This window comes from Siphateles boraxobius, unplaced genomic scaffold (genome assembly GCF_051911475.1).
Source record: "Siphateles boraxobius isolate OS27281-9 unplaced genomic scaffold, OSU_SipBor_1 12, whole genome shotgun sequence".
NCBI lineage: Eukaryota > Metazoa > Chordata > Actinopteri > Cypriniformes > Leuciscidae > Siphateles > Siphateles boraxobius.
Window position 1 is genome coordinate 1,623,622 of NW_027508722.1, and position 15,391 is coordinate 1,639,012.

A 15,391-nucleotide genomic window follows, 5' to 3' on the forward strand; every position below is an offset into this window, starting at 1 on the left:
ACTTCCCTGATTGTGTACAAATCAATCTCACACACAAGATCAAAAGAGACAATGAATTAACAGTTCAAAAACAATGCATGCACTCTTCACCTTCAAGGCATGAAAAGAGGATCAAATCACCATATAAACAGAGCTTGTAATCGTACAAACAAGCTTAACTTTAGGATCAGAAAGACCAGGGCCCTGTTCTTCACATGTTGCTTAGCAAATGCGTAATTTATCATTTCTGCTTAATCATATCTGGTTAATTTTGTTCTCCGCATTGTCACAATTATGTTCTATTAGTTTCACTTTCATGGACTTTTAATTTGCTTATCGTCAGTTTCCTTTTGCCTTTGTTCTAGTTTCCCACCAAGAGTTAGTTTCCATGGACACTCATTAATTATCACAGCTGTTTGTTATTAGATCACCACCAATGTGTATTTAAGTTCCTCACTTCCTCTCAATCTGTAATGATTCCACTGAAGGCGAACTTCACAAACCCAAGTGCAATATTTATTTAACATAAATGTGATCAAAATAAACAAAGACTTGACTAAGCATGACTTGACATGAACTAACACTCAAACAGATGAATAATATTAGACAATGAAACATGAGGGCCATTTATACAGAGAGACTAATGACTAACAAGGAACACCTGTGCATAATCAAACAATGAACCAGTAAAAGCATGACACATCGACAAGGGAACCAATCAGAAATAGACACATGAACAGGGGAAGCACATGAGAGGAACATGAAACATGGCCAAGGGAAAGTAAAAAATAAAAGACTAAAACTACTTTTAACGTGACACCCTCACTGTCCTGTATTGTTTGTGCGTAGCACACTGTTTCATGTTGTTTGCTTGTTCAATTGATTATCTGCATTTGAGTTATTTAATAAACCTTCATTTCATTGATAATTTAAGCAATTCTGGTGTTGATTCATGCAGAGCTTAAGAAATATGTGTGTTTTGTGTTGTGTTGTGTTGAATGGTTAAAAAACAAAAAATTGAAAAAGATGTACTGAACGTTCCTGTAGAGACTAAGCTACTGTACCGGGCAAATGTCTTGAGATAAAGCGGTTTTGTTGATCTGCTTAGCTTTGGTTGGGACGTTGAGAATTGTTTCTAGTTTCTGACTTGAACTAAAAGTTGATTCTCAATAGGCTATTGTGCTTGCAGCTCTACTTGAAGAGGTTTAAATCCTCTACAATACAATACAATACAATAGAATACGATACTGAGTCTTAATATAGCATTTAGTGAGTTCTTCAATTCCTCTGGAAAAAGACAGATAGTTCAACAAAACCACTGCCCTGATTGAGACTGAGAATAAATTGTTCTCTCGTTGTGTTATCTAAAGTTTATGATCACTCAGTACGTTAAATTAATAATGTAACATTACATTAGAACTCTGGTTCCACAGTTAAGTAACCTTTGTACTCTTTCATGTTTTCAATAAACAATGCAAGTACTTTTGTCACAGATTTGTCAGGCTGAACAGCTGAAGGTACGGGTGTAAAATATGGACAAATCTATCTGTCTGTTTGTCTTCCTGCTAAACTTCAAACTTTGAAGGTATTTTACAATTTCTAACTATGTTTTGTCAAACCAACTGTTAAAGTTTGTCTTAATGGACCTTGAATTTGTAGTTAAAAAAAACAGTTTTCACATTACTAATGCTGACTATCACTATCAGTCGACATACATGGATTACAGGAGATTACAGGGTAATTCTTCTGTAAAATACTGAACTTTTCTGCCGCATCTCAAATTATGAATCGTGTTTATTAGCATTATGTTGTGGAAATGACTGTTGGATTTGTTCTTTTGTTTACCTCATGCAACTCGTTTTTCATATTTCATATCACACAGGCTCTTTACTGTCATTCGTCTTCTTGGTAAATAAATACATCAAACTTTTGACAACTTTAATATTTATGAAGCAGTTACATACTTTAAAAGTTAGTAAATCTAAAAGTATGGGTCTAACAATAAAATCTATACATAAACAGCTTGGGAATTAGCAAAGTTTTGGTGGTACACAGATACACAGAGTGACATATGCTGGGACTGAGAGCTCAGCAGTGCTGTGTTTGTACAGTTATAAAACTATATTTCCCTAAGCAGAATTGTATAATGAATGAACATAAATGTTACTTTAAAAGACAATTAAAAAACACGTCTATTACATTCTCTAGGATGCATATCCATGATTTTGTATATTTAAATTTCTGTGCAATCATTTTCTGTAGGCCTTTAAATGTTTGTCACGCTTATACATTATTGAGAAGGCCTTATCATTCAGTCTTGTTCTGTAAGTCAATCATTTATATCATATTTGATAAATATTTTATATTATTGTTATCATTATATGTGTCTTTAAGTGTGAAATGAGATAATGAAGTGACTCACCTGTTTAAGGATGCCAGCTGCCATCTCGTGACCACAGTCAAAGATCACATGAAACTCTTTTCCTCGTTTCATTTCTTTAAGAAGGGGCTTGGCATCTTTTGTGTCTGCTGGTAGCTGCCGGATTTTTAATCGGATGTTGTAACGAGATGGAGCCTTGATGAGCTCCTGTAATCGAATCAGACCTAAGCAGGAGAGATAGACAGAACGAGAGAGAGAATATAAAGTAGGTTATTACAATATTACAGGAATAGTTCCCCCAAAAATGTAAATTCTGTCATCATTTTCCTCATCCTGATGTTGTTAAAATTTGTTTTTCTTTTTTTCTTTTTCTTTCATGGAACACAAAAGGACAAGAATAATTTATATGGTCACCAAATATTGTAGCAAAATAATTATCCTATCACTCTGGCTTTAATGTGGACTATTCAGTATTATTCCCTTTACTTTATGGAGAAGAGCAGCTTGGACAATCTTTTTTTAACAACAACATTAAGCTAGTAAATAATGGCAGAATTGTCATTTGTGGGTGAAATTTCCCTTTAAACATATGGATGGTTGTTTAAAGTCAAAATGTTTGGGTGAAAAAAAATTGTTAAGCTGTATTTCCTCTCACTTCTAATTCTCTTGCTCTCTTCTCTATTAACTACTTCCCAGTGAAATGTTGGACTCTCCTGTCAATGAAATGCCACCTCAAAATATAATGAAACATCACATTCTCACTTCAAAAGGTCATCAGCTGAAAAGATTATATCTAGGTTGCCTCCAAAAACCCATCGCCCTCATTTTCTTCACACAATGAAGAACTTACATCCCAGAGCTGATCAACTATACAGACCAAACAAGGAACCACGGGTTTAGGGCCAGATTTGTTAACAGCTCCAACACAAACCCTCTTTTGGCGTTAAAACTAATAATTACTCTCAGGATTTACTTAAGACACGGAGTGAAAAATTAGCGCTGAAAATGGATGGACAGGGTTATTTTTTTTGTGGCTGACATTCTTGCATATGCATTTGTAGGAGTTTTAAAATGTATGGGATGAGAGTATTTAAATGAATCACGCAAGGTGATTTACTAAGGTTTGTGCTCGTCAATTTACTGGCTCTTGGTAGATTGTGGTGGTCATTATGGAAATGATCCGGCTGTGTCTGTGTTCTTTAATTTGCCCGTCGTCACTCCCATCTGCGCTATTTTGGGATTGTGCTCTTGCGCTTATTTGCTCTGTTTAGTAAAGATGGCCCTTAGTTTCTTCCTGAATCTATTTCCACTTTGGTCCTGTCCCAAATGCCACAGCACTGTAAGGCGTCCCATTTTTGATTCAGATTGGTGCTCACTGCTCACACACGTCTGCTGTGGACTTAGAAAGACCACTAAGGCTATTTGGAATGAGACTAGGCTATTTGGAACAACATTTTAAATATTTGTATTCAAAACCTTTGTTTCCTTCCTAAACTCCTGCAAAACTTGTTTCCTACCTGCAAAACTCCCAAAACATCACTGCAGTTTCCAGCTGACCAGTCAAACCAACAACCTTTATTTCTTTTCATACACAAAAAAAAAAAAATGAAGTGACAGATTATCGATTCTTATAAAACCTATTACACTGAACAAAATTATAAACGCAACACTTTTGTTTTTTTCCCAATTTTTCATGAGCTGAAATCAAAGATCTAAGACTTTTTCTAAGTACACAAAAGGCCTATTTCTCTCAAATATTGTTCACAAATCTGTCTAAATCTGTGTTAGTGAGCAGTTCTCCATTGCCGATATAATCCATCCACCTCACAGGTGTGGCATATCAAGATTCTGATTAGACAGCATGATTATTGCACAGGTGTGCCTTAGGCTGGCCACAATAAAAGGGAACTCTAAAATGTGCAGTTTTACTGTATTGGGGGGTCCGAAAACCAGTCAGTATCTGGTGAGGCCGGTTGGATGTACAGCCAAATTCTCTAAAACGCCTTTGGAGACGGCTTATGGTAGAGAAATTAACATTCAAATCACGGGCAACAGCTCTGGTGGACATTCCTGCAGTCAGCATGCCAATTGCACGCTCACTCAAAACTTGCAACATCTGTAGCATTGTGTTGTGTGATAAAACTGCACATTTAAGAGTGGCCTTTTATTGTGGCCAGCCTAAGGCACACCTGTGCAATAATCATGCTGTCTAATCACCATCTTGATATGCCACACCTGTGAGGTGGATGGATTATCTCGGGAAAGGAGAAGTGCTATTAACAAAGATTTAGACAGATTTGTGAACAATATTTGGGAGAAATAGGCCTTTTGAGTACAAAGAAAAAGTCTTAGATCTTTGAGTTCAGCTCATGAAAAATGGGGGCAAAAACAAAAGTGTTGCGTTTATCATTTTCTTAGGTGTATTAGTTCCAGTACTTGATTCTGATTGGTCAATAACTGTGTTTTATTTGCTTCACCCAATGGTTCTATGTATCACTACACAACAACCCCTAGCAACCACACTTAGCAACGTAATGAATATGTTTGTTCTCATTGATATTGTTAATTTAAGCTAGAGAATTGTGAGAGATCGTGTAAGTGAGTGTACAGTACCTGCATTTACAGTATAAAGCATTTTCCTTCAGGGCAGTCCTATATTTGTAATAAAAATCTGTTTGAATGTCCGCTGCGATATCTTGTCCTTTTAACAGGAAAGGGGTTTCCTCGTGCCCTGACACGCTAGTCATTTGTCAGTTGTGTCTTACTTATCCGTGTTCACAAGTTTCAGTCCTTTCAATATAAAAGTCTTCTCTACTTCTCTACGACTCACTCACTCATAAAGATAGTCTTTGCCGCCATCTAATGGTGAATTAATATAATTTCTGTTGCGGTTCACAGTCAAGGACTATTTTTCCATGAAAGTTGCATTTATAGATATTTCTTGGCTTTAATATTTGTATTGTGTGGTAACCGTTTTATAAAAGCAATAAGGTACCCGAGGCTAGTGCTATATCGTGAATAAGTCACGACTGACCCCGCTTTGTTGACTCCTAACAATGCCCTTCAGCCGTAACTTATTCACGATACAGCACAGCCTTGAGTAACTTATTGCTTACATAAATTTTTGTTTTGTTTGCACAGTTCCAATACTCCATTATGTTCTCAAATTGCTTCTATTATAGCACATTATATATATATATATATATATATATATATATATTATAGCACATAAAATAATACATTGTAATGTTTGCATCACATAACCAGCTCCATATGTATGGCTTTTCCGATAACTCACTGTCCAGGTGTGATTAAACTCTGGGGAGAGAATGGGGATTGTGCGAAATCTGAGAGTGAGCTTGGTGTTACTGTGACATTAGATTTATGGCTAAGAGTTATGTGTCAACTTCAACTAACCTGCTGAAAACAAAAACATTAACCCAACCTTTCATTTGGGCAGGCTGGGCGAGCAGCTTAAACCAGATAAAGCCAGGTCTTTACCTGTAGGTCAAGGCAACAAAACCACTTCTGCTGAGAAATACACTGCTTATATTTGCATGAAAAAAAAAAAACGTCCACGCTGGCGGTTTCACTGATTTGGCTGGTTTCACTTTGGCAGCAAACAAGCATACAAAACCTGACCAGCCTAAGCAGTTTGGCCAAGCTGGGAGACCAGCAAACCATCTGCCTGGTCAACGCATTCTCACCCCAAGGCGTCACTAAAATGACAATTTTGACCATGCTTCAATATTCGACGCTTTAGGCACCCTTTAGCGTCAGGTATATGACGCGATCCTAGGGCGTCATCTTACTGACGCTTTACCTAAGCGTCAGTTAGATGACGCGGGTAGGTTTAGGTCTGGGGTAGGGTTAGGATTAGATAGCGTCATCTAACTGACGTTAAAGGTAAAGCGTCAGTAAGATGACGCCCTAGGATCGCGTCATGTAACTGACGCTAAAGGGTGCCTAAAGCGTCGAATATTGAAGCATGGTCAAAATGATTCCCAAGGCGTCAGTTTCATGACGCCTAGGGATGAGAATGGGCTGGCCTGGTTTAAGTGTTTGTTTGTATGTTTGTTTGTTTGTTTGTTTTTTCAGCAGGGCTGCTGATTCTGTACAGACACTTGAAGTACAGGTAAAACTTTTGCTGATAACAATATAAAATAAGACAAAAATGACGAACTTTTAAAATGCACACACTGTAGAAGCATAGGTCATTTAATTTGCATGCAGTGATAAAATGTTTTTGATAACTAATGAATATGACTTCCTGTGGGTCACAGGTTTGCTCTTCTACCTCTTTGCGTAAATGAAAAACTGCCTGTGGTGATCTACGGATTGTCTAATACCTATAATGCAAAAAATTATATGATCAATAAGTTATGAAAAACTATGTTTTTACATTGCTTTAACTCATCAAAATAAGTTAAGCAATTTTCAACTTTTTTATGTTACAACTTTCAACTCAATTTTTTAGTCAGTTTAATGTAATTTAAGTTGAAATGACTTAAACATCCAAGTTGATTGTACTTAAAAAATTTAAGGCAGCAACTTTTTTTTTTTACAGTGTACCAAATGTTGATTCATATTTAACAAAGCATGTATATTTCATCAGCTCAAACGTTTATTAAAACCACTGTCCGGAAGCCCCGTGATAAATATCCTGGATATACTCTGTGGTTGACTGGTTCTCCTCTAGAAAAGTGCCGCTATTAGCCAGTGATGTGAGATGAATGCAACTTCCCTTTGGCATTAATTGAAGAGGAAAGTGAAAGCTGATTTCTGAGTTCTCCAGACAGGAAGGTCAAGGTTAATGTAGCCTTGACTTTATGGGCTTAATTATCTGTGACTAAATGTGTAGAGCAAATTGAACCAGATTAAAATCAGGTCACATGTATGACAAAATGCAAAGGTTTTACACTTAGAAGAAACATCTACACCTTTGTCGTATCAATTGAATTCTGAGATCTGGAAATGTGAGAACTTCTGTAAAGTTAAGAGCAGACTTGGCTGTGATGAAGCAATGAAACCTCACATGAATACACATGAATGATTTCCAATGTATTCTTGTGCAGTTTCATCAACTCTTTTCAAATCAATGCTGTTTGACAGTTTTTTAGCCTACATAAAAAAAAAAATATATATATATATATATATATATATATATATATATATATATATATATTTAAAGGATTTGGCTGGAATTGTATTATCTTTAAGTTCAATTAAACTGTAATTTTAGCCCATACATAATCATCCACTCATTTAAAAATGCATTATTAGTTTAAATGTAGCACATAAGCAGTGAAGAGGCTCAGATTACAATGGTTGGCATTAAAATGATATTAAGACTATGAATTATTTCGTAGCAATAAAAATGGCCGTTTCAAAGCACCGGTTTTAAAAGCAATTATCAGGACATTACACCAAAGCCCTCAGAAATGATGTGTGTTTGGAAACATGGCAGTGCAGCTGTCTAAACTGTTGTGGGCACGAGTACAGCACATGATGGGCTGTGGAAAGCAGCGCTGGACTCGTGCACTCAAGCAGAAACAATTGAAAAAGATTAAATCTTCTATGAATTCCTCTTTCTCGTGCTGACATACTGAAACAGGGAGTTGGGTTGGGCATTTCAAAGTGCATGTGCTTGTTTTTAAACAGCCAATAGCCTATCAGGCACAATGCTAAATACATTTTGTGATAATCAACCTTATGCCACAAATGCTGTCGATTGAGCTTAACTTGGACCGTAAATATTAGGGGTGTAACAATATATTGTGTCACAATATATCGCAATACAAAACTGCAACAATATGTATTGTGGATAGTGACAATATGTATTGTGTATAATTCATCCAAAATTAAAATTACTGTGTGCGAAAAAAATTCAAGCTTACAGCATTTTAGTGTCAGTACTACATTAAACTACTATATAATGTTGAATTTAATGTATAATAATAAAATGGGAGAATATTAGTGGGTCCTAATGTAATGTAATGTGTAATGTAATGTAAAATGTCTGATGTTACCAGTATAAATTGGCCTACATTATTTTAAATATATGAGAGACTGCAAGCATTTTCTCTTAAAAAATTCTGTGTTTTCAGCTTCAGAATCATGAATATTTTTATTCTGGTGTCTCTATTGTCCTGCATTGGGTTTCCAGCACCAAGTCCAAGGCTATTCATTTACACACACAATGTAAAACCAAATGTAGCATTTTAATCAACAGTACATTTTTTGTTAACCTTATATCATATGTCTTGGAGTATCACAATAATATTGTATCGTGAGTTCAGTATCGTGATATGTAGTGAATCGTGACATGAGGGGATTGTTACACCACTAGTAAATATTCCTTTAGACTACACAGTGGTCATTTATGAAGATATTCATTTGGGGCATTTAGTAACACTTTTTCAATCTTTCTACCTCCCAATGAATGTTGATTTGCGAGCACTGTTCCTCTCTGCTGATGCAGTTTGTCCATGGATGGCATATGCATAACCTATTAATGTGTTTCCCTAGACACATTAAATAATTCATCTGCATTTGTTTTCTGCAATGCAGATACACACTATGTTGGACGGCTCACATTTACTTTGACAACTCACATATCAAAGTATAAATTATCAGAGCTCTTTTATAGCCGACACATCCTTCTGATAGAGCTAATTTTACTCACCGCTACAGTGGTACATATGAGCTAACTTAAGCTCCTGTTTCATTGCTTTCTGTCTGTGCTGTGTCTATATCAGTGTGCATTCTTCAAGAAATAAAGGTTCTTTATTGCCATCTATGGTTCCATGAAGAACCTTTATCATTCCATTGAATCTTCTCATAAAAAAAGTATTTATTGTGGAAAAAAGTTTCTTTAGATTATTTATATGTACTTAACATTTATTGGAATAAAAAACACATTTTATTTTAAGAGCTGTTCACTGAAAGGTTCTTTGGTTAAACCAAAATGGTTCTTCCAAAGCATCATCGCAAAAACCCAGTTTTAGAACCTTTATTTTCAAAAGTCAATGGCATGTGAATAAATGCTGTGTGCGATTTTCTATCGCTCATTTCTAACCCAATCCTGAAGTCAACAGATGAGCAGTGTTGAGAGAGCTTTGTGTTGCAAGCTGCCAGTCCACTTCTGCCATCTCAGAGCTGAGCCGTTAGGGAATGCCATTATGGCTATTGATTTGCTTGTTTGCATTCGTTCATGAAGTTGTTGTACAGACTGGAGAGAAAGACTCCAGGAGTGATTCTAAGGCAGACCTCAGGACAACCACTTTTTTACTCATCCAAGCCCATTTAAAGCCAAAATAATATAGTAGTTACATTTACATTTATTAATTTAGCAGACTTACAAATACGAACAAGTGGTAAAAGTTGCTTCCGCCACAGATTGAGGATCTGCTGTTGCTAGTTGAAATGTGTCCAGTTCTCCGTTACTAACTCAAAAATATCCCATTACAACTAATACTGGGTTGTCTGAGACGTTATTGCAGTAATAAGGATACAGCAAGATTGAAACAGAAAGTGTTTTTAAATAGCCAATAGCCTATCAGGCACAATGCAAAATTAATTTTGTGGAAATCAACCTTATGCCACAAATGCTGTCGATTGAGCTTAACTTGTACTGTAAATATTAGGGGTGTAGCAATATATCGTCTCACAATATATCGCAAAACAAAATGTGATTTCCACAACCGAACAAAAACATGTTTTCAACCAAAAATGTTGAAATATTTGTGGTTATAAATATATTGGGTTACACATTACACTAGGATCTTCCCAAATTGTAAATTGATTTATTGCTCTGAAATGCAACTGTTAGGATTTTACAAAGTTGACACCAAAAAAAAAAATGCTGAACACTAAGCCACTGAAACCTTTCATTCATATTTCTGACATTTTCAAATCTGAAAATTTTCAACTCATATAGGCTACATATATTTTACCCTTAACTGCTAAATAATCAACACCACCACCATCATTACCTAAACTTTATTTTCTATTTTTTTTATGTTTTACCCAAAAAAATATTTGTGGTTGTGGAAATGACAAGGGGAAGGTGGGTTATGGTGAAAATTTTATTTCACAGACTCAAGTCCTTGCTGTTTTTTCTTTTCATATCTTTCTCTGTCTTTCCTTAGGAACGTCCTGGTTGCGTATGCAACCCACCGTTCCCTGAAGGAGGGAACGGAGGACGTAGTCGACGCGACTGAAATGGGATCACGCTAGGGAGCCTGTCTTCTTCGAGTACTATTGAACGAGCCAATGTAATTGGCGTGCGTGATTCGCATCACACACTCCGCCCCCGCGGCGCGGGTATAAATACGGAAGTGGATGCACGCACTAGTTGCTTTTCGCTGAGGAGCCGAGAGTAACCCGGGGTCAGCGGTGGTCCAGCGGTAGTGGCAAGGGGACTACGTCCTCCGTTCCCTCCTTCAGGGAACGGTGGGTTGCATACGCAACCAGGACGTTCCCTTTCAGTCGATAACGTCGGACGTAGTCTACGCGACTGAAATGGGATCAACCATTGAACACGCCACTAAAGCTGCCACCTTCCAGTGCCTAAACCAAAGCCTCCTGATGCCCCCGCAAACTTAAGGCGGGGAAGGACAGGGCTTAGGCCAGGGAAGTCACTGCTGTTCCTACAGGACCACTGGGAAAGCGTTCCCCGTACGTTGGAAGGAAGGGACGCTGCGGAAGCCACATCCAACCCGAGGGAGGTAACGTGGAGAATACACATATGAACTGGGCGGAAACCGGGCAGTCTAACATATGGAATGTCACTGGGGTGGCTCCAGCCTAAGATGGGGGGAGACACACCGGACAGTGACGGCAGAGAGACTCTGCCGAGGGAAGACACGGGCTCACCGCAGGGAGCCGTATCGTGGAAGAATACACATATGGGGTCACCGAAGGGACCGCAACATATGGACCCAGCCTAACACAGGTTCCACACTGCTTACGAGTGGTAGGCCTAACACCAGACGTTCCGCACGTCCGACGTCGGAGGGGTGTGGAGGAACTCAACAGGGTTCAAGTTTAAGGGAACTCAACTGGAGTAGAAAGGCGCACGTATCCAGTCCATAGGAGGGGAATGGCGCAGCAAGCCGACACTTGAACCGGGCTCACGGTGAAACTGGCTTCATGAGAAGGGAGCCCACGGGAAGCAGCGGTTCAACCAGGTGTCGTCCAGCCCCCAACTCTAGAATCTGTTTAGCAAAGTATATCGTCAACGCCCAGGCGGAGCACTTTACACTCATCATTGAGGAGCTCAACACCTAAGTGGACATGTTGCATCTCGGATCTTTGCCGAAATGAAGGCAAGCACTAAGTGCAACTTTGCATGGAAACAGCCTTCCCTCTCTGCTGAATTCCAACAGATATTTGAAGAGCTGGTCTGAGGTCTATGACTTGCATTCTGTACACGTCCAAGCGAACGGACAGAGAAGCCAGGGCTGGATCTGCCTCCTCCAAGGCAGCGCTTGCAGGCTCACCACCTGCTCCTATTACGGGAGAGGTAGGAACCTTGGGCACAATCCGAGCCGGGGTCTCAGCTTGTGAGAGTTAGCCGGCCCAGACTCCAGGCACAATACGTTGACCGAAAGCGAGCAAGTCCCTACCCTCTAGTAGAGACCACGCGAGCAGGAGAACTGATATAACAGAATTTTTAACTCACTACCTGCAGTGGCTCAGGGGCGGTCTCTGCAGTGCAGTCGCACCAGGGACAAGGCCCAAGAGGATAAAGAGGGACACAAGGATTTACAAGACCTTGCTCCTCAGGAACCTGACGATCAGAACGTGCTTCTGCATACTTCTGCAACCCGATGAGCGTCGTTTAAACACAGAGGCAACATCATTTTGAGGGTGATTTAGGAAAACAGCCTACTGCCACCCATTTTGCAGGAAAGAGAGCACTGAAGTGATCGAAAGCTTTCAGGATCTCCTCTGGAGAGAAGACGCACTCAACGACTAGGTTCCACTTCTAAAGGCGTAAGCACGCTACCCCATTCTAGGGGGTGCTCGCCGAAGTGATGGTAACTATCACACATTCTTGTGATAGCCACCTGAACCTCCGCGTTCAGATGTAAGACCGCCCGGAATCCCCGGGGGAAGAACGCGTGTGCCATCGTGCCCCGCCCCTGAAGATTTTTCCGGGGAAGTCAGGAAGGCTGTTGATGGGAGCCAGGTCTAGTTGGGCCAATAAGGGGCAACTATGAAGACCTGTTCCTCTCCTGACTTGGCACGTAGGTGCAAGTGACGGGCGCAAAAGACAGGAGCATTGCTCAACACAACATGTGAAGATCACTGGGCTTCAGGAGCATTTTCTGCTCAGCACTTGGGTGTGACAAGTTCACTGAGCTTCAGGAGCATTCCTGCTCAACACCTGAGTGTGATAAACTCACCGAGCTTCAGGAGCATTTCTGCTCAACACTTGAGTACGAAGAACCTCACTGAGCGACAGGAGCATTTCTGCTCAGCACTTGAGTGTGACAAGTTCACTGAACTTCAGGAGCATTCCCTCACTGAGCTTCAGGAGCATTTCTGCTCAACACTTGAGTGCGAAGAATTTCACTGAACGACAGGAGCATTTCTGCTCAGCACTTGAGTGTGACAAGTTCACTGAGCTTCAGGAGCATTACTGCTCAACACCTGAGTGTGATAAACTCACTGAGATTCAGGAGCATTACTGCTCAACACTTGAGTGCGAGGAACTTCACTGAGCACCAGGAGCATTTCTGCTCAGCACTGCGTGTGATGAATTCACTGCGCTACCTGTGATGGACTCACTGAGCTACAGGAGCATTGCTGCTCAACACCTGAGTGCGATGCACTTCACTGAGTTTCAGGAGCAACTCTGCTCAACATGAAGTGTGATGATCTCACTGACTTGAGCAGCGCAAGGCGACCCTGAGTCGCCGTCACTTCTTAGAAGGCTCACTGGGGTTAAACGCATTTCTGCGGGCCCCTGGGGCAGCTGAGTCCCAGTGTTTGTCCAAGGGTAGTCCGCTCGGTTTACCCAAACACTGGCGGAAAAATAAAACCGGGGGGGCAACTGAGCGGCCCCGGAATGGTCATGACCCAGCCGGACCCAGGGGATGGAGTCTCCACTTGCCCTGGCTATAACTGTCGTGAGGCTCGATGGCGGCACGATTGAGTAAGCGGGAGGAGTGGAACAAGGCGCCCTCAGAAGTGTCTGACTCCAAGGAGGAGGTGAAAGTGAGTTTGTGACATGCAGGGGAAGCTTGCGCAACGGTCGCAATGTCTAACAACTCGAGGCACGAATGCCCGTGTAGTCGGGGGTCGCCCAGGCCCCCGTTAAAACACGCCCTTTGTACATGGCCCCTCTGTTGAAGAGGGTTTGGCAGCAGACTGGGATGAACTATAGTCACACAGGGTGAGCTGCTCTGCCACGGTCACCTCGGGACTCGATCGTGAAGCTAGTGCTGAAGCGGTCACATATGGAGGGAGCCAAAGGCTGCGACTACCATATACCCCAGGAGCCTCTGAAAGTTCTTTCAGTGGGACCCTTTCTCACTTCAACACCAGCTGAACACATTCTCATTGGAGAGACATGTTTGACCGATTACCCCTCCAAAACTAGAAAAGAGATACTCAGCCCGTGGGCGAGATTACTCTCTTCCAGTTGACCTGAAGACCCAACGGGCTCTGGAGCACTCGAGGGGAAGGACACTGTACTGATACTCCACCCTTAGACGCAACACACAGGATGGCCTGCGGTGCGGGAGGTAGAGATCTGAAGCACCTGTCTTTCAGGTCAAAGCTGCAGACCAATCTTGGGCCAAGATGGTCACGACCCACCCCCTAGTAGCACGAAGAACGAGTTTACAACTGGCCTTCGTACCGGCTGGAGGAGCGGCTATATCAAATCCTTCGCCAGCAGGATAAGATAAGCACGCACAAGTCAGGAGCACTGCTCAACACTCGGTGTGATGAATATCACTGAATTTTCAGGAGCACGTCTGCTCAACACCTAATGTGATGACTATCACTGACTTGAGCGGGGTAGCCGAGCCTGAGGTGGGGCAGCAAAGTAGAGAGAGTGGTGTTAGTGTGCTGTGCAACACTTACCTGTCTCCACAAGCGGCAGGGGGCGCGTGAGAAGGCGGATGACCGGGTCCTCGAACGCACCAAGCTGCCTGCTGGCGACCAAGGGGGAGCTGAGGGGTGTAAGGCTATACAGGGTCACACCCGCCAGACTGGCCCTCTTGGGACCCAGGAACAGATGAAATTGCTCTCTCCTTGAAGTGTGGGTACCGCTTGCTCCGCTTTTTTTTTTTTTTTTTTTTCAGGGAGCCAGCGGCGGAACAGACACACACACAAACAAAGGCTCCACCCGGCCCTCACCCGGGGGGAGGGAGTGATCGTGCCACTCCAAGAGCATCTCATCCATTCCTGGGCGGCCCGCTCCGGAATGCTTTCGCTGTCGCTTGCCACCTGGCTTGGCAGCGCCTGGAGCGGGCTGGGCGTCTCAACTGCGGCCGGCTCCATGCTGAGGCCTGGGTGGAGGCTGCTGCGGAGGGCCAGCAGGAGCGGCGGCCGGAGAACGCCCACGGCGACGAGCAGGCGGAGGAGCTGCCACCGGCGGCGGTTGGAAGCAGCAGCTGGCCACCGGGGCAGGATGTGCCGGATGACCTCCGTCTGCGCTTGAGCGGCAGAGAACTGTTTGATGCAGTTCTCCACCGCGTCGCCGACCAGCCCAACCTGGGAAATTGGGGAGACCAGGAACCGAACCTTGTCCGCATCCGCCATACCAACCAGGCTGAGCCAACGAAGGCGCTACTGGACCACCAAGGTGGACATCGCCAGACCGATCACGCTACGACACCCGTACCCCGGAGGGTGAGGTCGGATGCAGTGCGGTGCTCACCTATGAGCGCACGGTCTGGATTACCCTCGTGCATGCCATGGGTGCCCTAGCCTGCAGCAACGCCATGGCACGCAAGAGGAAGGGGCTTGCCCATAGGCTTTGTAAGCTCTGCCCGTCGGAGCAGACGAAACTCA

General features: G+C 42.1%; 1 protein-coding gene across 3 annotated transcripts in view; it reads right to left on the minus strand.

Annotated features, from left to right (window-relative positions):
- grik2 (glutamate receptor, ionotropic, kainate 2) overlaps positions 1-15,391 on the minus strand; it is a 285,837-nt gene that overhangs the window by 181,829 nt on the left and 88,617 nt on the right. For all 3 annotated transcript variants that reach the window (XM_077206044.1, XM_077206033.1, XM_077206055.1), the window contains one exon: positions 2,402-2,583. In XM_077206044.1, the coding sequence (XP_077062159.1) occupies positions 2,402-2,583 (182 nt within the window). The remainder of the gene's footprint in view (positions 1-2,401; positions 2,584-15,391) is intronic.